Raw genomic sequence first — 24,354 nt, 5'->3', positions numbered from 1 at the left:
TGAACGAGCTCCTGGGTAACCGGATGCCAGGACTCAGGGTGACTGCAAGTCTCTCTTGTAAACTTACTGGGTTAAGATGAGTTCTTTTATTGTGAATGAAAGGCTTGATCCGACGAAGTAAGTCATCGAATCAAATCGAAACATTGACGTCAATGCTGCTGCCAGTTCTGCCGTTGTTTATCTTTTTCTCCTCCTTCTAGTCCGTAGAAAGAGCAAAGTCGGTCGTCTTTCCTCATTAGCGCCACCGCTGTTCAGGAGAAGACTGCAACTAGTGTCGCGACCACCAGTATCAATAGTTATGGCGATTCCATGACGTCACATTTGCGTGCACCAGCTGGGCTGCGGCTACTTTATAACGCCCTTAACACCACCCAGTGTCTCTGGTTTTTAAGGCACGTTTTCTACAAAGGGGCCTGCTGGCTGATGATCTCATAGTACCAATGCAGCATTTCAGACTGTAATTAATTTGTGTAATGTTTTTATTTTGACATTTTTATTTGCATTTCAGCAAAATCAATGTTGTAGGACAGCAGTCGACATTAAGAATGGAGGGAGTTTTTAGCAGCCTTTTTTTCATCACACTACACTTCCCGTTTGTCCTCATGAGTAGGACTAAAATGTCTATGGCTATACTGTAACTTTAAAAACATTTTGTCATCTGTTGTTTGCCAGTCATAATGTTCACATCAAAGCCACGCATTTCCTCTGATCCTTCAGAGACCTGGTTTGCCTGTGATACCTGGTTAAACACTAGCTAGAGGATTGGTTCAGTGTCATTCTCCCACTCGGAACATTTTTCTGTTTTGCATACTAATTTTGTATCAATTTCTTTGGTTTTTATTTTTTTGTTTTTTTTTCTTCTCCCCTTTTAATGTTTTATTTTACAGAATTAAGATTGACGTGCTGGAATAGTTCCAGCACTTTACCTCGATTTGGCCTGAAAAGAAACAGGTAGTCACGATTAATAATTGTTGGAAACGTAACTGGAAAGAGAAATGAAATGGGAATGTATGATTTGGTTTAATTTCCAGGGCTATTATTAAAATATATTTGCACCAAACACTGGTTTCTTGACTTTCTTCGTTCACTTCTATGGAAAATTCGGTGACATTAATTCTAACTTGAGTCCTTGTGATATAAACATGTCCAAAGGACCATGACTGAGGGGAAAAAAGGCTTTGATTGTGGCTTCGTCTGTGATTTTGTTGCAATTACCGTAACATCAAACCTCACATTACCTCACAAGTAAAGGTACATTTTTAAAGTAAAGAGGTGTGTGGCTGCCTTTTTGCACCTCTGTTATGGGTGTGTTAGGTGTGTATAGGATGCCTTAGAAGGGTGTGTGAACGTGTTAAGGCTTACATTGCGTATTTGCATTTTCATGAATGCGTATGAATAACGCGTTTGTTTCTTTTCCCTTCGACATTTTAACACCAAAGTATATTAAATGACTTAACCGACCCACTACACACATGCATGGCATCTCTACCTGATGTTTTATTGCTGCCGGTTATCACTTTTCTATACACACATACCCATGTCACTACAGAAACGTGCTCTGCCTCGATGGACTGAAGATATGTGATGCGGTGGAGATAACTGGAAAGACCAGATAAGACACAGTATCATTAACAGTCTTCTCTTTTTTTTTTATTTCTATTATTCAGTCTATTCACACCTTTTATTTTGCAGTTGTGAGATGAAACACAGCAGTTAACATTTTCACAGAAAGATGTGTCCATTTACGTGTTGACATGCTTATGCTTTGTTACGCAGGTTGTACAGTACTGTACTTGTTTAGGTGAAAAGTTAAAAAGCCCAAGTTACAGTACAAGAAGCATCAAAGCTTTGTAAGGTTGACTTTGAGCCAGACAACCATGCTGTTTGTCTGCTGTGTGTAGTTTGGTGAATGAGACTGACACACCCTCACCCACTGTTGTTTCCTCAGTTCAACTGTAAGGAATTTGGAGATATGCAGATATTCCCTGCCATGTTTAATGTCATGTAAACTGTCAAAATGATCTTGAGGATGTCATTGATTCCTTTTTAAATCGCAGATAGCTTTGAGCTCCAGTGACATTGCCGACCTTTACCACCCTTAAGGGCAGGAGTGCATTCTTAGATTTAGTTTGTTGTCACTTGTCATGTACTTCTGTGTGATGTTGGAAGGGTGTATTACTTCTGATCATCATTGTAGCCATGCTAGCAGCAGCATGGCTCTATGGATGGCAATGTCAGTCTGTCGGTCAGACCACCATTTTGGTCCAGACTGAAATTTCATGGCTGCCATGAAATATTGTACAGACATTCATGGTCCTGAGAGGATCTAGCATGCCTGGAAAATTTCCATTGCTTTGCGAAAGACAAAGTTTTTCAGATTTTTAGCTCAGAACACCCCCAATTTTGCATATCTTAACCATGCTTCCTGATTCAGAAAACTAAAAAAAAAAATAAACCAATTTCTGTGGCCGAGTTGACTCAGTGGGTAGAGCAGGCACACGTATACTGAGAGGCTTATGCCTCGACGCAGAGGTCCAGGGTTCGAATCCCACCTGTAACGATTTCCTGCATGTCTTCCCCCTCTCTCTCTCCCCTTTGTCACCTAGCTGTCCTGTCAATAAAGGTGGAAAAGACCAAAAAATAATCTAAAAAATAAACCAGTTTCTTAACTGGGCAAACTCCATCTTGAGGAAGACCATGTGTTTCGATCAACTAAATGGACCTTGTGATGACATTTTTTGGTCAACCATTTAAATGTTGTTTTTGTATTATTGAAACAGGATCCATATACAGTAGCTTCTACCAGGTTTAGCTCAAAATATTTTCTCATTAAAGGACACAAATATATAAAAAGCTGTTTGTGTTGTATTTAGGAGCTGAAAATGGATCCACATATACTGTATCTCTGAGCTACTGAATGAGTATCTGTTTTTCCAGACAGGTGGACGCACCCAGAAAGAGAGAGAGACTGGCCTGTTTAAAAAATGTGTGCTCCCTGTGCTGTTCCCTGCTGCAAAGAAAGCTGCCCAGCTGCATTCCTCGCCATGATTTCCTTTTGTTGATATGCTGCAAAGACACGCCCTGATCCTGAATGACTGTAGATGCTACACATGGGACTGTGCAGTGTATGGAGCCATCTGTTATCATTAACATTATTATTACATGCATTTCTAGAAAGTTCCTTTCTGGCCCACTGGTTGTCAGACACCTTTCCATTGTTGACTGTAAACACTGTGTGTTCGTAGCGTTGGGTTTATCTGTCAGGGTGAAGATGGGTGTGAACAGAGCAAGTAAAAATCAAAAGTAGACTGAAAATGTAAAACTGAAAATAATATTAATAAAATGCCTTGACAATCCAATTAGACCCAAACCAAATTAGATGTACAATTAAAACATGTTGAATAGAAGAACTATATACATATATTTAAGTTAAATTGTGTTAGCCTGCTAAAGCCCATTTAAGAGGGTTTTGAATCCAACAGTTACCACATGGTGGAATAAAAGAATATATGAAGACAACCACAAAGCTAACTGATAAGCCTAACATTAGTGTCTGGTTTAAAAAAGTATGGCACATTGTATAGGACTGGAAGAAATTCTACTTGATTAAAGGAGATGCTCTAATGTTGGGAATCTTCCCAACATTAGATTTTTTTTTTTTTTTTTTTTTTATTATATGTTAATGATATGTCGTCAGCTATAGACGGTAATTTGTTTTTATTTGCAGATGACTCAGCTATTCTAGTCTCTCATAAAGACAAATCAGAGGTGGAAAGGCTGCTTAGTTCAGAACTCCTTAACCTTAGTGTTTGGCTAACAGACAACAAGCTGTCTCTCCACCTTGGTAAAACAGAGTCAATTCTTTTTGGGTCCAGAGATAAACTTAAAAAGGCTATGGGGTTTAGGGTAGTCATGGGTAATGTTGAAATTACAGCCAAGGAATCAGTTACTTACTTGGGCTGTATATTAGATAACAAATTATCAGGGGAGCTTATGGCTCAAAAAATTATCTCAAAGGTAAGCCAAAGGACTAAATTCCTAGCAAGAATATCCAGCCTTTTAGATAGTAAAACCTTAAAAATCCTGGCAGATGCGCTTGTTCAATGTCATCTTGACTATGCCTGTACATCTTGGTACACAGGCATTACTAAAGGTCTTAAAGACAAGCTACAGATCTGTCAAAATAAACTAACCAGAGTGATTCTTAAATTACATCCTAGAACTCATCTTCTTGCGTACCATTTCTCCAGTCTTGGGTGGCTCAGAGTGGAGGAGAGAGTTTCTCAACTTAAACTGTGTTTAGTTTATAAAATAAGAAATAATCTGGCACCCAAGTATTTATGTGATTACTTTTCAAAAATTAGTGATACACACAATTACTGTACCCGGGGGAGTTCCACAGATTATAGGCCCTGCCGCTTTAGGAGCTGTATGGGAAAGTATTCTTTCCTATACTCTGCAGCTGTCTTGTGGAATAGTTTGCCTTTAAACATTAAACTGTTGAGCTCTTCATATTATCATTTTAAATCTTCAATAAAAAACTGGTTATTAAACTTATAAAGGAAAAAAGAAGAAAGGAAATAGAAATAGAAATCCTTGAAGTAGTAGGAATACTGTATTATTTGCTTGTGTGTCTGTTTGTCTATCTGGGAATTTAGTCCTGGATATATCTGTTTTATTGTGATTTTTTATTTTTATTTTATTTGATTTATTGGTATGCTTTCCTTTCTCTTTGTTTTCAATGTTGTTAGTCTATGTACTGTTACTTGTCTTCCATCATAAGGACCACAATGGAAACAAGCCTTTGGGCTTTTTTGTGTTTTTTCTATCCTTTTGAACACGTTTGTGTTGATTGTTGTTGTTGTTCAATAAATTTTCCATCCATCCATCCATCCCATGAATAAAGAACTGTGTGGTGATGCTTACGATGGGTAAATAATATGATGGTATATGTTGCAAGGGGTGTTTCTTGTTACCACACCCACCCTCCTTTTCCTTTTTTTTTTATAATTGAATTGTACATGTAACAGGTTATTAAAGTGGGGATAAAATAAGGAAAAACAGAAAGGTTTGCTACAATCTTCTGCTTTATGAAGTTTTTTTATCTGCTATTTACCCAGTCTGTTTGTGCATGAAATGTTATATGAATGAATCTGTTATTTTCAGAGATATATAATATTGCTGTATCAATCAATGAAGCTTGATTCAAATTGGGGGCATTTCATGGATTTATTAGATAGTGACAGTTGAAAGATGACGGGAAACGAGGAGAGAGCTTGATGGGGAATGACATGCAACAAAGGGGCACCCTAATAGCGCTAAAATTTGATTTTGAATCACTCATTGCTTTCTAACTTGATTTCTCCCAACTGTATTCAGTGGTCAGTTTGTATTCCATTGGTATAAATAAAAACCGTTTTGCTCACAACTCCCAGCAGGAATTTAGTGTCACTCCTGCTCCAGGAATTATGCATCTATGGTAATCAAAGAGGCCTTGCTCCCTGTGAGAGATCTGAGAGTGTGTCAGGGCTCCGATGAAAAGGAAGGGCAAGACCGAGGGAGGGAGGGAATGCAGGGAACAGGTCGTTCTGGTCTTCCTCTGCAAGGAGGATGTCTGGGCGGTGACACACCTGTTAACCTGTCTGGGAGTGGCTGCCAGCGTCAAACACTGTGCTGACGTGAGAGTGTGTTTGAGTGTGTTTGAGAGGAACCAAAGGGAGAGTAGAGACAGAGTGGGAGCCACAGGGTGAGGAAGATAGAGACACAGAAGGAGTAAGAGACTGAGAGAGAGTGATTTTTGTGGGATCTCTGCCTGACCCCTCCACAACCTTCAGGATGTTTAAGAAAAAGGACACTAAGGACAGTACGCTCAAGGGCACGGCCAAGAGCAGCAAGTGAGTATCATCCACAGGACTTTATGGTAGAATGCACGTATGAATGAATGTGTGTTTGGTGACATTGTATCTTGGTCGTGTTACCCCTCCTCCTGTTCTTCCCCAGCCGAGGACTGTCATGTTTCCTGTGCGTGCTGGTGTCCTCTTTCTCTCTGTGTGATGTGGTTCCCTTCCTGTTACGTTATGGCTGTTTTGAAAGTTTGTTTGGGTTGGCAGTTTCTTCACTGGTTTCAAGGGTGTCAAGAGTTATGTCAAGGTTAATCCAAAGTGATGGTGAAAGCTTAAACAGGGCCCTGATGTCAGGTTTACTTTGCAAACACGAGGTGGAACTAGTGAAAATGTGTTTGTGGCTAAGAGGTGAAAATCACAGAGAGAACAAATGTTATCAGTTCCTCTCAACCTGCTTCTTCACCCAAACCCCCAAAATTGTGATTTCATTGGCCAGTTTGCACCGAATCTGAACCAACATTTAGACTTTTGACAGTGTTGTTGGGGATCATATTTCAATGTGCAAAAGACTATCCTCTGAGAAGTGTGTGTGATGTGGCTGCTCCGTGTCCCGTCAGACCTGGCAGCTGTTTAAAATATAGATTGATGTGGGGGTAGAAGGCTGCTTGCAGCTTGATTGAGAAAAAGTTTTTAAAAAGGTTCATGCAATGTGTAATATGTTCCAAATGGTCATTTATTGTCATTTGTAAAATGTGAAAAGAAAGATCTCACTGCAGGTAAAGGACGAAACTCTGTCCTGTACTGATCTAAGAAATGGGGATTGATGAGGACAGGTTGTGTTTGTGTTAGTACGGTCACCTTAGTTGACTTGAGTTGATTTAATTGACAATAATGGCTTTAAATCCACTTTAACACACACAGTATGACAGGACCAGCAGTATGTCAGCTGCCAGAGAGAATCTGTAACCTTCTTGTCCCTGTCTGATGTCACCATAGTGACATGGTTTCACAGGCAGGTGGTGACCCAGTGGTTTCACCTTGCCCCTGACCTGGATGTGTGCTGAGGTGTGATGAGGGCTAGGCAGTCTGTACTGCTCAGCTGGTTTCTTTCTCTTAATGTGGGCGTTGGTTCCCAACCGTATTTTACCGTGTGACACAGGACATGACATTTACAGATTTCCATCACCAATTAAATAAAGGAAGACAGTGTTGCCACCAATGATTATTTTCATTGTTGATTAATATTTGGATTAGTTTTTTAGAATGATTGATTAATCACTTAGTTTATGAAATGTCAGCAAATCCAGATCTCAATTTTCCACCACGCAATTCTTTGTTTTGTCTGACCAACAGTCAAAAACACATAAATATTAATTTTTAAGTCAACTGAAATGATAGAAAACAGAGAAACGCAGCAAATCCTCACATTTCAGACACTGAAACCAGCAAATATTTCACATTTTTACTTTACTACACAAATAGTTGATTGATAATCAAACCAGTGTGTGTGTGTGTGTGTGTGTGTGTGTGTGTGTGTGTGTGTGTGTGTGTGTGTGTGTGTAAGCATGCGTAAGCATGCGGGTGCTGGTAGCTGAGGGCGGATACCACTGATGTTAGTATCTTGTTCTGCAGTCTGTCATTTACATCACAGCTCGCGCCGTTGGTGACACAGTGACTTTATAGAGACACTGAGTCTGTGACTGATGCTGGTACGCTGCTGAGAACTGTCTGCATTCAAGGTCAATTGTTCTCCTATAGTGGGCAGTTTTTGGGCAGAATGGAGCTTTTAATTTGCACATTCACATTAAATGAAACTCCTCTTTGTGACGTGAGAGGTGCTGAACCTTCTAAACTTTGAGCTGCTTTCAACCTTTTAGCCCCAAAATTCAACACAATTGAATTTCATAATACAAACTGTGAGCTGGGAGGAGATTTAATCGGTATAACTAAATCGGGGAGTGTTTGTGGTGCAAGTTTTTTGTGATTGCAACTAACTCAAAAAGGCAAGCCCTTCTAATTTATGTGGGTTATCCAGTTATCCTACTTTCAAATCAAATCAGCCAAAGCTGCTAACTGTTGAGCTATTCTGCTATGGCCATTCGTTAATGAGGAAAAGTGTACTTCCACTTGACAGATAAAGAAGACAACCCTCACTTCACTCACTCATGATGTCAACAACCTCCCCTCCCTCACATAGATGAACGATGTAATAAAATTAAGTCAGAAAAGTATCATACACCATTAGAAAGGACAGTTGGTAAAAGCATGTAGATCAAATTATCATACTGCTCCATTAATCCATGCTCTGCTGACTCGTATGGGCCCTTGTCATCATTGTCTTTGTCTTTAATTTCTTTTTTTGCCAGCAGAGAGGCTGGTAAAGCTGTGTCACAGTTGGTTTAAGCAAAAGCACAAGTGTTTCTTTGGCTGACAATGGGGAAGTTAAGAAATGATTGTGTGTACTATGCATACTATGTGTGTGGCACATACCTGTCTCTCCTGCTGAGTGAGCAGGAATAGGGAAGCCATTGTCAAAGCAGCTGCAGAACCAGATCAGCTCGCAGCTCAGTGAGTCAGTGCAGGAAGAGGAACACTGCATTCCTCTGTCAACATTAAAAAGCTGTGCGAAACTGCCTTATAAATATGACATTTGCTTGTTTTCTCCCCAGAGAGACACGACATTGCACTCTGAGGTAGCGTTGGTATGTGGGTCAATTAACCAGCGAGGTCCTCGCCAACAGTCTTTGGTTCAGTGTTACATATCAGCGTTATTTCAGAGGTTTAAGTAAACTAAGTAACTAAACTCTCAGGGAGAAGAGCAAAAGTTCAACATGTAAAATGTCTTGTCACTGTCATTTTGAATGATTTATGATACATGTGTAGTTTTTTTGAAGCTGTGACTTCCCTTTTCCTAACTGATGTGAAGCTGATTTTGGAGTGTAAATGCTGCACGTTATGAGGATGTTTCTCAGACTTAAAGGGCATTACAAAAGGAAATAAAGAGTAACTAGCCACCCCTGGTGTTTGCGAGCACCTTGCAGGTGAATGAATGTGTGGTAAGAAATATCAAAAACACACAGTAATATCTGGACTCTGTTTTTTTTGTAACATCTCAAAGTGGAGACATTGGACATTTGGACAGACATATTATTGAATACAGTAAGAAATGCAACCTGCAAGTTTATCTTTAAATGGAATGCAATGTAAAAACTTGATTTACTGTGAGTGAGAGGACAGAGAAAACAACACTACTGAAAACTTTGCAAAAGCTCCTTTATGGTCCTCCCTGGTTTAAACTTGTTGGATTTCTCATCTGCTTGCAGATGATTTGATTTGATTTGCATGCCCCATAATTGATCACTTACTCGTCATGCAGTTACCACAAAGCCTCTTACACAAAAAAAATGTAATATTAGATTGTAACATCATCCTGTGTTATCTTTATTCATATCCTTAGCTTCTAAATCACACCTAGACCTCTTATTTAGTTTTATGGGTGTAGTTCATCTCTCTTTGTCAGCCAGTAGAATCTCAACCTCCTTTGATCGTCTGTCTGAGACATCGCTTCCTTTTCTCAGTGGCATCGACAGAGTGCTACGCAAACAGTCATAGTCACAGTCAGCAGGAATAGTTAGCATGTAAGGAATGCTTTTGTAGGTGGCTCGGATGGTGAAAAGAAATATCTTGACACTGACCCTATGAGGCAGTGCGTGATTTGTCAAGTTGTGTTGTGATCTTGATATACAGGCATTGGGCAGATAATACAAAAGAGTGAAAAAGATACAAGGAAAATGCCTCAGTGCAGATGTTTGATAGAGGAGATCTAGAAATATGTTTTGTCCTTAGACCTCATTGTCTTACAACATGTCTGGGCTCTTTAGATCATATTAAAAGATATTCATGTGGAGCGTGTCCAAAATAATAAACCAATTTTACTTTACTCTACAAAATTTGGGTTCATTGGGTTTTTAAGAGTGTACACGTTCAAAACTTTACTGCCAGTAAACCAGTTTACTGAGAAAATGTTTCTTGTATTTTAGCTATATCTACCTGAAGTCCATTTAAATTTAGAAGCTGTTTTGTTGTCAATATTTATGATCAATGAGATGATTGTCTATCAAAAGTCAGTGACTAAGAATGAAACATGTGGGCCAACTAAAAGGACATCCTATAGCCACGTCTGCTAGTGAGTGTCAGTCTCTCAGCTACAGAGGATTTGGGCCTGTGAGAGGGCTTATGGAGCATGAGAGGGCGAAATACTGAGCTGCCTCTCGATACCACAATCTGATCTGTGTTTGTGGCTTCATCTGTGCCCTTTTGTTGACTCCTTTTCCTCACCTTGCAGGACCCAGGTCAGCAACTTGGCCTTGCTGATCGCCCAGATGCAAAAGAATGCCGACACGGTGGAGAAAGACATCCTCCGGTCCGAAGAGCTGCTGGCTGTGGTGAGAACAAACACTCAAACTCAAGCAAAAATCACTTTTACTGGCAGCCCTCTGTAAAAGTAATCACCCTAACTGTTGTCTACTTCCACCAGGACGCTGAAAATGACAAGAAAGACCTGCCCTTCAAGCACCAGACTGAGATATCAGACAAGCTGGGCGAGGCTGAGGAACTTCTGAAGGATCTCTTCCTGGACGTTGACAAAGCCAAGAAGTCCAACTACCCACAGGCCAGAGAGATAGAGAGCGAGTGAGTTGGGACAGAATAAATGCAACACAAAGGAATCACAACATAGCTGCATAATGGAGAGAAGTGTGGAGCCCCTCAGACCTTTTTTTTAAGGTTTAAAAGACTAACAGCATAGAAGATGGTTTACAATTAAAACAATATTAGTTATTATACTGTATTAAAATTAGTTGAAATTAAACAAAGTTTCCTTTCATGATCATTTGTTCATCAACTGTTATAGTGAAAATATTTTTTTTGTGATTAATTCACAATTCTTTGCTTATATTATTTAGTTTGCATTTATTTGTATGATTATTTCAGAATGTATTTCATACTTTGGGTCTCAATACATACTGAGTTATTTGTTTCTTTGTGTCTCCTCTGCCCTCTGGTGACTCCAGTGTCCTCCACCTCCATGAGCGCTGGTTGAAGGACTGCGCCTTCTACCGAGACATCTACGAGCAGGTTGACGATGTGTCGCTGATGCCCAGGATCGACTGGGGGCCTGTTTTAAACCAGAAGCAAGTACGTATCCTAACGCTAAACATTCGGGACAGTCTGCTTAAAAACTCTCTAAAGATCCAGGATTGATGTTAATCTTTAAAGAATAATGTTGGCAGTATTTTATATGTTTCCTATTGTCAACTAATGCCATGAAAAGACCAAAACCAACAATGGTGCTAGTAATATGTAGGCCTATTGTCTGCGTATCCAAATCCTGATATATCTTGTTGTTCCTCTGTGCCACAGAGCTCCATTGTTCACTGGGGGACATGTTCCTTCATTACGATTACATTACGGTTTTATTTTTTATTTTGTTTTGTTTTTAAAATATTTTTTGGGTCATTCAGCCTTTAATAGAAAGAATAGCTAGATAGCAGATATAAAAGGGGAGAGAGAGAGAGAGATGACATGCAGGAAATCGTCTCGGGTCGGACCCTGGACCTTCTGCGTTGAGGCATACACCTCTATATATATGTGTGCCTGCTCTACCAACTGAGCTAACCCAGCCACAACTGGAGTTTATTTTGAATCATGTCCTGTTTTGAAAGTACATGGTCTTGCTGCTGTAAATACTTATTGGCATGCCAAATGTGTATTAATCTGCCACTGAAAATAGTCCCCAAGAACAGCACTTTTTATTCCTGTTTTAGCCATGTTTGTTAAAAACTACAGCTACCCAGTTGTTGTAGGAAAATTACTAGGCTTTTTTCTAAAGATGAAACTATATATTTCTGAAATATCATCTAAAGATTTACATCTTCAGGAACAAATGGGCTTCGGGTGGAGAACCACAGACAGAATAGGGAAGTCAGAAAGTACTGAGAGACGTTGATTTGTTTATTTAGTTTTTTTATGGGATTGGTTGACAACAAGAAAACTATAGAAAACAATAGCCTTATCCTATAAACTTGTTGTAACACAATAGTGCATCAAATGTTGCTCTACATGCAGTACATACCTGTTGCTTTCCTACAAACATCTTGCGCTAGTTTTCAATCTATAAACTATGCTTTTCAGTCTCTACCTACCGTGTAATAAACACATTAACCAGGGGCCTGTTTCACAAAAGCAGAATATATAAATCCAGGATAACTGATAAAGCGAGGCTTGACCTAGTCTAATCTGAGCATCCTGGCTTGGTGCGTTTCACGAAGGCCAAGCCAGGCTGAGGAGGAGCGACTAGGTCGAGCCAGGCTGAAGTAATTCAGATAGATGCGCGTCCACGGCTTTCCTCAAAAGACCGCGAGGTCGATCACAGATTTACTGATGCCAAAATGGAAAATTTGTACATACTTTATCCAGAGTGAGCAGCAGCTTCTTGTGGAAGTATGATGACGTGAAACACATTATTTGTATAAAAAGAAAAGAAACACGGCCGCTGTAATGAAACAGCAAGAGAAAGCGCAGACGATCACGGACCGACTGAATGCGTAAGGGCCCTGACACACCAACCACTGCTCTGAATTGAAACCGTCATAATCATACCATTCAAGGATTAGGCTACTAATCATTTGCACAAATTAACAGTTGTACTCTTTGCCTTAAAAGTAAGCAGAAGATAATGTTACTCAGGAAATTTACCATGAAGATCCATTTTCTACAACGCTAGAGTATGATGCATAAATATCTCTTTCACTCTGTTCCTCCCTCTCTCTCATGGGCTAACATATAAATGACCTAAGTCATATTAACTTCCACTGCTCGCTTTTAATGCAAAGTTTACAACTGTTCGGTTTTGCAGATGACAGTGACTCAGTGAATGGTTTCAGTTAAGAGCAGTAGTTCATACATGTATATTTTTAGACTATCATTCAGTCTGTCCGCTATTATCTGCTACGCGTTTTCTCGCGTATTTTTTAGGACGAGTTTCCTTCTCTACATATGCCTTGCTCCCAATTGTATATGAACATAGAAAATAAAGACACTGAATAAATTGGACTCTAAAATCTAGAAACTATAAAGATAATTAAGTGATAAATTCCATGCACACTGTAAACATGAATGGAACAGAGTATATTCAACAGTTATTTTCCCCCCAGCAAAATATAAGGTCAAAAACCAACGAGGTGTCCTCCCCCTGTTGTTACATGAATGTACAGTAGCCTACATCACTATATAGTTACTGGTCCAGTGAACTAAGACTATAATTTGGGAGGATTGTACAATTAGGATATGTTCTTTAAATTGTAAAATCCTCCCAAATTATAGTCCCAGTTTACTGGACAACACAATTTGTGTGCTAAGAATGCCAAATACAATGCACATGGAAGTGGAACATACATGATCGTTATTGTTAAAGAATTAAAACAAAATTAATTGAATGAAAAGCATTGTATGTATTGCCCTTAGTAACAGACTTCATTTAAAACACATTTGAAATTGTATCCGCCTTTTCTAATTATCTCAACAACTGCCATAATATATTCATCAAACTTCTAACAACAATATGAACAGCAGTCTTCATACAGCAATATAACAGTAACGATGACTGTCACATGAATAATTATTAAAAAAAATAATGGTCACAATTTTAAATAATAACAGTAGGCCTACTTAAATGAACAGCAATATGCACCTGTTGTGTTTTAATCCAGGCTGATAACAATAAGGTAAAACCACTGCTGGGTGATCAGAAAAGGCTCCAGGATTAAATAAATCCTGGCTGTTAGCCTGGTCGGGAGCAGGCTAGCTGCACAGAATAAATCTCCATGGAGATTTATGTGCCTCCGCTTTCGTGAAACCGAGTCAAGGCTAAATTCATCCAGGATAATAGGGAAATCCCGGCTTAATCCATTATCTTGGTTTTGTGAAACAGGCCCCTGAGCTGAGCGAGCTATAAAACACAACTAACTAAAGAGTGCTCAGTCTGTCAGGTCTGTTTGGTGGTTGTTTTGTCTATACATACCATTAACTGTATTCTTCCGGTGTCTGTGCACTCAGAAACTGGTGAACGTGGAGGAGTACGGCCCCACCATGGCCGACCTGGAGAAGCAGGTCGCTGCTCACAACATCCTGCACAAAGAGATCGAGGCCTACAACTCGCAGCTCTGCGTCAGCTCTGCAGGCAGCAAGGTGAACACACATTACCAAAACACATCTTCTGGGTGTCTTCAGTTGCACTTTGAGCACTTTGCGTTCACCACAGCAGCTGATCAAAAACATTTAAAGCCCTGCTTGCCTTCTTTAATCCTAATGAAAAACTGTTTCTAGCAGCTTATACGGTATGTTGTTATCTTGTCTCTTAGGAGAAATATGTAGAACTGAAGAAGCAGTACAACAATCTACTGGTGAGTTGAGTTTTATTTTTGAGTTTTATGATGAAAAGCCTTGCCTATAAAGACAATGAGTCAACATTTATTGGGAGATCTACAAACAAAACAAAATTAATTTTCCTTTTTGACCTTTAGGACACAAGTTTGTTTTTCTTTTGTTCGTGTATCAGAATTCATTCTTTGTTATAGCATTTTGGTTAATAAAATGTCCAAATAACAAAACACATTTTAAGCTATTTGCTTCTTCTTCCTAACTGATATGCCATTTTTTTTGTAATTTCAACAAGAAAAAAAAACATAAAATTAGGGAAGCCAAAAGCTTTCAAAAATACTAATTGATTTTAACATAAACATTTATACTTCTGGATGTTTCGATGTTTTATTGAGTTTTATTTATTTTCTCCCAGGACAACTCCAAGTGGCGTCGCCACTACCTGAACAGCCTGTACGAATACATGAACAGCTGCAACAAGGAACTGTCCTTCCTGGGGGAAGAACAAAATAAGATCAAAAAGCAGGACTGGAGTGACCGCATGGTGGACCCACCTGACGTCCGCAGGCAGTATGAGGTAGGGACTGACGGGTTGTTAACCAAAAACAGTGAAACAACATAAGTTTGAATAGGATGGTGTTGCTTGTCCAGAATGGTCCAAACTGAGTTATTTGTTCTGCAACTGGGTATAACCGTAAATAACCCCATTTTGATTTAAACTCAAACAGAACTTTAAGAACAACAGCCTGCTGTCCCACGAGAGCGAGGTGAACAAACTCCAGGATGAAGGAGAACGACTTATTGGACTGAAGCACCCTGCCAAAGACACAATAGAGGTAAGTCTCATTACCCAGAAGACATTGCGTTCAACAGCAAAGACAATACTTTGAAAACATTTCATGAACTTTAACCTTTTAAACTCATTTGAAAGCCACTTAAATCCAGGTTAACTCATTACGTTACATCTCCAGGCTCAGAGAGATGCTGTTCGAAACGAGTGGCAGAAATTCCTTAACATCTGCATTTGTCAAGAGACACACCTGGACAATGTGGAGGACTACAAAAGGGTAAATATGGGACACCATACACCACATTCTGCATTTAATCCAAGTTTATGTGACAACATATGCACTTTTTATCTCTTTGTCATACACTGAATACATTTCTCTGTAGGGTGACACATTCAGGTTTTATACAAAAAACATGTTTTTGTGCTATTTTCCAGTACCAAATGGAGACTGAGCAGCTGTCAGAGATGCTGACCAAACTCAACAACAGCCTGGACCCCAAATCCAATAGCAAGAAGAGCAACTCAGAGACACTGCTGCAGCTCGAGGTAGAGAGGAACCTAAGGACTGCAAGTTGATGCACATAAGAAATTCAACTTGCACCTCCCTGTGGGGAAAAAAACCCTGTAACAAACACTTCTCTTATTGTAAATAGTTATACGAAGAAGTGATGGTTCTTAGTTTTGAAGCAGAAAAAGTACACATAGGACAAAATCTAAAGTAGGTTTATTATTATTATTATTAGCAGCGCGTGCCTGTTTTTTTTCCCACAACTTTATCTAAAGCGCGGTTTAATCAGGCGCGGCTCGGCTGCGGCTCATTTAGAGTTTCAGCGTGTCCCATTTTTTATATTATCACTATTTTATTTAATTATTCATTAATTCATCTGTGGTCCCTTGTATATAGAATAGAACACAATAAACAATGTATACACCACATAATAAATATGAACAAGATACTACAGTACACATCCACCAGTAAATAATGCCACATTCTTTCTTTTAGTAATTCCCCTGTTCATTTTCTTTTAAGAAGTTTGTACGTGTTTGTTTGCTTTTATTTAGCTGTGAATCTTGTTACCTCCCCTCAATTTAAAAGAGTTTAATTTACTAAAAGAAGTCGAGCTTAGTGGGTTTCTCCCGCAGTTTAAACTAACAAAACATTTATCAGGTATCCCAAAGTTTAAAAAACAGAAATAGATACATTATGTAATCTATTTGGATATTGTTTTGGACACTCTAAGCACACAAAGTGCATTAAACTATTATTAGAGATACATTTGTGATTGAGTCTTAATTCTAGGAGGATGTTTAAGATGGAAGAGGATTTGTTGCAATCTACCATGAGATGAGTATTTCTAAGATATCTCTCTCTCTCTGTTTCCCACCAGGCCGAGGAGAAGGCTGTACAGAACAGCGAACAGCTGCTGGCAGACCTGAGGAGACGCAGCACCACCATCGCTCCTCTGAAGCTACGACGCAGCACCCCCAACAGACCCATCACAGTGGAGGCCCTGTGTGACTGGGAGTCAGATAAGGTGAAGGTTCTTAACTTTAAATTGTTGTCATAGAACAGAGAAAAGGTAGAAACAACAGACAAACAACACATATCGATGTTCCTTGTCTAAACTTTTTGGACATGTGTTTTATTTATTATTATCATCTAGGATTCTCTGGAAAGAGGCGAGAAGTTCACCCTGAAATCTAACTCAGACGAGAACTGGAACGTTACCTCCACTAGTGGGGCAACAAGAACCTTCCCGGGAGTTTGCTTCCATATCGCTCCACCTGATCCAGAGGCCATTGACAAAGTGGACCTGTAAGTAATGCAAGGTTGTATTATTATGCAGCTACAACAAACAATGTAAGAATATGCTGGTAATACGGTTTCTATTCACCTTTTTTCAATTCATTAGGTTGGGTGGTGAACTGACAGACATCAAAAAGAGAAGAGCTGCTCTGGTGGCATCACTAAAGAATCAAAAATCCGAGGTCTCCAGGTCCCAACAATCAGGTCAGTAAGTCTATCAATTACATCCTTAAATATCCTAATTCTAAGGCATTATTGGTTCTATAAACCACAATGATCATTTACGGCCAGATGCACGAATAGTTTTTCATTTTAAGGCCACAATCAGATCAGGCAATCAATAATCCCTGTTTCCTTATTCAGCCCCAGTGTCTTCTGCCCCACTGGATCCCAAAGCGGCAGCCTTGGCCAAACAGCTAGACAATCTGGACAGTGACCTGGCCAGTGCTGAGAAGAACCTGCTGAGCCGCCTGCGAGCCCCGCTGAGCCGCACCGACCCGGCCGGAGATCTGGCCAAGAGGCTGAGGGAACAGGAGGTGAGAGGAATAAAGTCACAGACAACTGTGGCATCTGTGTTATTTATTTAGTCTTTATTCATTGGAGCTAAGATTGTTACTGTTTTTAATGCCTTCATTCTTTCTGTCAACTCTTTAGATTTAGGTTAAATACCACTAATTTACCAAATGTCATAAACCATGTGTCTTTTAAGCATCTGCAGATACCCTGAGTGATAATATTGTAGAAACTATGGAAAAGCTTCTGAAACTTTTAGACTATGAGGTGTTTCTTTTTTGAGTTTATAGTTTGAACAAGGAGGAATTCTAGATGATATAATGTCTGATTGATGATATTTAACCCTACAGTATATGAGTGCAAGTATCTGAAGTATTTACATTTGTCCCTTATAGGATGCTGCCAGGGCTCTGAAGGCTCTGGAGCAGCAGAAGCTGGCAGCTCAGGCTGACCTGCAGCCCCTGCTGTCCAAAGATGCCAGCAGTACCTCTTCTGCACTGCCGCTCAAACTGAGTGCTGCCAACAACAAGCAGGACCGCATTGCAGCACTTGCTGACCTCTACACCAAGAAGTAAGTGTATGTTTTGTTTGGGAAGTTGCATTTATGCAGCGACATTGTAAAGGGTTTTCTATTCAATGAAAATATGGTTGTCCCTGTTTTAAAATTGCAAATTCTAACTTTTTTACTTCAAGAACACAATAAATGATTTAAAAAAAAACATTAACACCTGTCTTTTTTTTTTAGGCGTTCATCTGTCTGTCTTTGTCGAGCTGTGCTACCGGACTAAATAACCTCAGTACACTTATAATTACATTCACCTTTTTTTTTTTAGAGCAAATGCATCTCTCAACCTGGAGAGTCAGATTAAGAAGGTGGACGGTCTCGTCTCTGGGTTTGAGAAAAAGCTGAGTGAAGATGGTTCAATCCCTGATGTGCCAAGTGCAGTCCAAGCCCGCGCTGAGGACATTCAGGTGAGAAAGTCTGCATTTAAAATCGTACCTCTACCACATAAAAGGCGGTTCTCTTTTTCATAGATTCAACTTAACTTTAACAGATTTTAAATAACATGTCTCCTTTGCTGTATTCAGTACCAGCGAAGGTCTGTGGCAGCAGCTCAGGATGACATGAAGAAGCTGAGTCAGGATCTGGAGACCACAGAGCAGCTGTGCAGTTCTCTGCAGCAGGGCTACCAGGAGTACTGCCCTGACATCCGGCGCCAGAAAACAGAGGTCAAGCAGCTGCAGACCCGCTACGGTAACGTGGCCAACCAGCTGAAGGAGAGGTGAGAATCAGACTGTGATCAAATCAGGTCAAATCAGATCGGGATCCCCACAGGAAATCAAAATAAATGATGATTAAAAGGATAGGAACGAACAAAAAGAAAAACCTATACAGTATATGACATTTTTCTCTAATATTTGCTTTATTTTGTGAAATCCAGACTCTTCAACCCTATACAAATATTCAAACATTCAAATGAACAGGGATACATTTTGACGAGTTTGCATGCACTATAGTGTATACAACTTTACTACTATGCATAGACTCAAACATACACTATTATACATGATTTGAGATGTAGCAGTATACACTGATATGATGTGGTCAGGCAAAGGTTTGTGCTAATTATACCACAGATATAAAAATGATAATAGGAAAAGGCAGAAAAGAAAACAAGCCCTTTGAATGTGAAAGTACCATGATGCAGAGCCTTTAAAAAGTCAATTGTTTAATTTGATGTCATATCAATAAATTATCTCAGAGAAAACATCTTACAAGAAGCTGCAACCAAGAACCAGGAGTTCCAGAGCACGTCCAAATCCTTGAAGTCCTTCCTGGACAACCTGCCGCAAAACCAGATTAACTTCAAAGATGACCTGTCTCAGGTCACTGCCAGGCAGAGCTCCCAAGAGGTAAGGCTGTGATTTATGTACACCTATGCTTTGCTCTATGTTAATCTGTAATTAAGAAAATCTAATAGTATTAAATGATAGATGATATTAATAACTCACAGTGATTAACATATGTTAAACGTTTTACCACAGAGAGTGATGGATGACCTGAAGAGGAAGGGAGATGACATGGACAGAGTGACTGACCTGTCTCAAGACCTGCAGAGTCTACTCAATGTAAGACTCAAACGGATTATAATACAATGCTATAACATATTAGCAAGAGAGTGTGTTGGTGATTCTAGGCATTATACACAGGCATTATTTTTTCCAATAAACACATTTGCAAATAGTCCACAAATGGGAAAACAAGCATACTTGATTAACTGAATATATGACTTTGTGCTCAAAGCCTAATTATTCACGTCTGTGCAGGAATACGAGGCCAACGTCTACAAATACAACAGTACACTTGAGGATGCTGGAGCCACTGTTGCCACAAAACCCCGTATGCTCACGCTGGCTGACGCTGTTCAGAAAGAGGTAACATTTAATCTCCTACGTTTTTAACATAATGTAAATTTGTTACATTCATTAAAAGATCAAGATGGCTGATGGTTTGTGCCGTCTCTTGTTTATTACAGGAAAAGGATCTGGTCAACCGTTACGCTCAAGCAACAGCTGAAAACACCCAACGCCAAAAACAGTTGGGCCTGGCTAAGAATCTCATTTCACAAGTAAGAAAACAGGTCATGAATAAGAAGCATCATTTATATGACCACTTAACCATAAAATATGGTTTCCATATAACTACCTTAAGGTATGTCACAAAACACATAACTTGACAACTTGTCATTTAATTAATTTGCTTTTCCTGCTGCAGACTGAAGAGAAAGTCCAAATGGTGGCACAGCAACAAGTGCAGCTTGAAAGCCAGCAAAAGAGTTCTTTTGAGCTAAGCAGTCTTTTAAAAGAGCTGGACGAAGAAAAGGAGAGGAAAACTCATGCCGAGGCAGACCTGAGAACCTTTAAAGATAGAATGATGTCGCTGAAGAGTCGCAGAGGAGTAGAGCGCCTTGAGGAGAAAGAAGTACTGCAGTACTACCGCGACCCAAAACTGGAAAGGGATTTAGCTGATCTGCAGAACACACTGCATGAAGAGTCCCTGAGGCGTAGCACCATCCACACTGAGGTTGAGGTGTTTACCAAAAAAATCACTATCCTGGAGGAAACCCTCAAATCCACTAAACCCAAACTGGTGACCAGAGAGGTGACAGAGTTTGAGAGAGATCCCCAGCTTGATGTAGAGGCCGCTAAGATCAGAGACGAGATAAGAAGGATGAGAGATGAAATTCGAGTAAGAGATGGGGAACATATTCAGATGAAGACAGAAGTCCAGATTCTCGCGCAGAAGAGACCAACCATCAAAGAGAGGGTGGTTAAGAAGGAAGTGCTGAAAGTGGAACAGGACCCGGAGATGTTGAGAGCAGTGCGAACATTTGACACAGAAATTTCTGAGGAGAACAACCAGATCAAGCTCATCAATGATGAAATCTTCCAGACAAGGAGCCAGATTAATGCACTTGAGAGACTGATTCCTAACATTAAGCCTAAGATCATCACTAAGGAAGTGAAAAAGATTGAACAAGACCCTGACCTCATCGCTGACTCGAAGAGGATTCGAACAAGCATAGAGGAAGAGAGGATTGAAAACAACTCTTTGTCCAAAGAGGTGATGGAGCTCCACAGCCGCTACCAAGAAGTTCAAGGCTGGAAATCAAAAATTGAGGTGAAGGAAATTGTTAATGAGATCTACCGGATAGACCCGAGCACAGAGGTGGAGATAATGCGGCTCAGGAAAGACATACAAGACACCAACAAGAATCGCTCTGATCTAGAGAGAGATATCACCCAGGTCACGACTAATGTGAATATTATTCGTTCTGAGAAGCCAAAGGTAGAGATAAAGGAAGTTTTACAAGAAGTTGTTAAGGAGGAAAGAAGCCCTGAAAATGAGAGAGAGATTCAGAGGCTAAATGATCAGGTGAACCATTTACACACAACTTACAACTCCCTCCTAGACCAGGTGAGTCTGCTCAGGAGAGAAAGAGATGAATGGAAGGCTGAAAAGTCCAAGATAGAGACGAAAGTCCTCACCAGAGAAGTCATCAAGTATGAACCTGATCCTCTGCTGGAGAAAGAGGCTGATCGCTTGAGAAGAAATGTGCGGGAGGGGGCACAGCTGCGGCGCAGCATTGAGGAGATGGTGTTTGATCTGCAAAACAAATACATCCTGTTGGAGAGACAGAAGCCTGAGGAGAAAGTGGTTGTGCAGGAGGTTTTGCGTTTAGAGAAGGACCCAAGGCAGATGGTCGAGCATGATAGGCTCAGCAGGAAACTAGATGAGGAAGTACAGACCCGCCGTCAGGTAGACCTAGAGTTGCAGCAGCTAAGAACAAAGGTGGAAGAGCAAGAGAGGATCCTCAGAGAGAGTGATGAGCGCCAAAAGAGGGTTCAAGCCGAGTTTGAACTCAGAGAGATCCGACTTCGCATCACACAGCTGGAAAATGCCCCACCGCCTGTTGAGGAAAGTATTGTTGTCGAGGAGGTGCTGAAGGTTGAAAGAGATCCAAAACTGGAGAGGATGACAAACGGTCTTCGGTCAGACATGGACAAGGAAACCAGCGATATACTGCGTCTCCAGAGAGACATCCGTAACATCACCCTAAAGATTGAGATCCTGCAGAAGGAGAAGTCTGGTGAGAGGACAGTGTACAAAGAGGTTGTCCGTGTTGAGAAAGACCAGGCTGTTGAAGCCGAGAGGGGTCGCCTGAGGGAACAGGTGTCTCAGCATAAATTTACCAGACAGGACCTGGAAGATGAAATCAGACGTCTCAATGATAAAATCAACCTTCTGATAGGCAGCAAATCCAGCTCTTCAAGAGAAGAAACAACCCTTACTTTGAAAAGAGATGCCTTACAGAGGGAGAACGAGAACCTCACTCGGGAGCTCAGGACATTCGAGGCCTCGAGACACGACATCAGCTTGTCTTTCCAGCAGCAGAGCAGGCTAATGAGTGAGAGAACACAGATGAGCAAGCAGATGAGCCTTAAAATGGAGTCTGGCACTCAGCGTCTGGAGAGGGAGATCCTGGACGAAAAAGACAAGATCCATCAGCGAGACAGCATCATCCGGGAGCTTCTGATGAATGTGCAGAAAGAGGAGCAAGCAGAGACAAGGACCAAAGAGACCAATGTCTCCACCAAAATCACCATTCTGGATCCAGAAACAGGCAAAGACATGTCCCCTTATGATGCCTACCTGCAGGGCCTGATTGATCGTCAACAGTACATTCATCTGCAGGAGCTGGAGTGTGACTGGGAGGAAATTACTTCCCTTGGACCTGATGGGGAGACATCTGTACTGCAGGATCGCAAGAGTGGAAAGCAGTACTCAATCAAAGAAGCCCTGAAGCAAGGCCGGCTGACAGAGTATGATCTACAACAGTACAAAACAGGCAAGATTCCCATCTCAGAGTTTGCCTTGCTGGTTGCAGGTGACAATAAGAAGCAACAGTTCAACTCAATCATTCCCAAGTCCACCACCACACAAATGAAAACAGCCCCCTTAGACCACTCCACTGCTCAAGAAATCTACCCAGTTGCTGGAATAATGGATACAAACACTGGCACCTGCTTTACAATACGCAGCGCCACCATGCGTAAACTGATCGACCCCACCACGGCCCAAAAACTTCTGGAGGCTCAGGCATCAACAGGCGGCATCATTGACATCAGCAACAATCAGAGATACACAGTTCACAAGGCAGCAACCAAGGGCCTCGTTGAGGACAGTCAACTCCAGAGACTACTCAATGCACAAAAGGCCTTCACTGGTGTTGAAGACCCCATGACCAAAGAGTGTTTGTCTGTGGGAGAAGCTGTTCAGAAAGGCTGGATGCCGAAGGACACTGCCACTCGCTACATGGAGGCACAGCACCTGACGGGAGGGCTTGTCAATCCCAAAACCGGCCGCAGAGTTAGCATCTTTGATGCCATTGGGACCAAAATGATCGACAGCACAATGATGAGAGAGCTGCAGGCCGAGACAACCTACATCAAGGATATTGTAGACCCAGTCACAAAGGAGAAGATCAGCTACAAACAAGCTCTGGATCGCTGTAAGAAAGACCCAATGTCAGGCTTACCGATGCTGCCTGCCAAAGAGTCTGGTTACAACTCTACTGCAAGATATGCCAAATTCTAGATATGTTTACAACATAGTTGGAGTTATCTGTTCTGTGGAGTGATGTGGGTGGTACAACTACTACTACTGTACTATTAGTTAATGGGAAATCCATACATTAATTACAATGTACATTTTGACTCAGGAAAAGTCTTCTACTGCAACGCTTTCTGTCTAGCCAAAATGACTGTTGCTGTGTTGCCTTTGTTTACCAAACATGTCTGATGTGGGCAGATGCTTTTTTGATTTCATTTTAAAACAGAGAATATAAATGCAGTGTATCTTTAATATTATTGTGTTATTATGGAAACTGGGACATGGTGCAATGCTATTTACAAAAATGAATTTGATTCTGTATTACTCATAGGCTATCCTTGACACTGTTGACTTTAAACTCAATTTTGTTCGATACTTTATGAAGAATTAAATATCAATAAATTTAAATTATAATGGTTAAAGAGCATGGACTACCTCCCTTTTTAATGGAAGCTTCCCATTGTATTCACCTGTCCATTCCCACAAGTGTGTCAGGAGATAGGGTGTGTTCCTCAACTGATATCAAATGACAAATAATGGGCAACCCAGTGTACACAAGCATGCTGGTTGCAAATATAACCTATAGATATTTTCAAGGATGCATCTATTCTTTAATATAATGGTTCCCGACCCATGCCGTCATGATAAATCTGAGGGGTCACCAGATGACTACATGGATGAGTAAGTAAAAGAAAATGTTTATGCTGATTTTTTTTAATTACCTGATACTTTAGGCCCCTAAACGTCCTTCAAATTAAAATGTAAAAGAGGGAGAAACTACCGTCAT

General features: G+C 40.5%; 1 protein-coding gene across 1 annotated transcript; it reads left to right on the top strand.

The window, feature by feature from the left end:
• Positions 1 to 5,633: 5,633 nt before the first annotated feature.
• Positions 5,634 to 23,992, top strand: evpla (envoplakin a). Its single transcript, XM_031288913.2, has 22 exons — positions 5,634 to 5,894; positions 10,189 to 10,288; positions 10,381 to 10,535; positions 10,916 to 11,039; positions 13,959 to 14,090; positions 14,264 to 14,305; positions 14,698 to 14,859; positions 15,011 to 15,118; positions 15,254 to 15,349; positions 15,508 to 15,618; positions 16,461 to 16,607; positions 16,737 to 16,888; positions 16,986 to 17,083; positions 17,243 to 17,415; positions 17,788 to 17,963; positions 18,226 to 18,364; positions 18,482 to 18,675; positions 19,156 to 19,306; positions 19,439 to 19,522; positions 19,721 to 19,828; positions 19,930 to 20,022; positions 20,169 to 23,992. The coding sequence occupies exons 1-22, from the start codon at positions 5,836 to 5,838 to the stop codon at positions 23,550 to 23,552; spliced, it is 5,988 nt and encodes a 1,995-aa protein (XP_031144773.2). The 5' UTR covers positions 5,634 to 5,835; the 3' UTR covers positions 23,553 to 23,992.
• The last annotated feature ends 362 nt before the right edge of the window (positions 23,993 to 24,354 follow it).

Source organism: Sander lucioperca, chromosome 4 (genome assembly GCF_008315115.2).
Source record: "Sander lucioperca isolate FBNREF2018 chromosome 4, SLUC_FBN_1.2, whole genome shotgun sequence".
Classification (NCBI taxonomy): Eukaryota; Metazoa; Chordata; class Actinopteri; order Perciformes; family Percidae; genus Sander; species Sander lucioperca.
The sequence above is the reverse complement of the archived record's forward strand: the minus strand, read 5'-3'. Positions and strand labels throughout refer to the sequence as shown.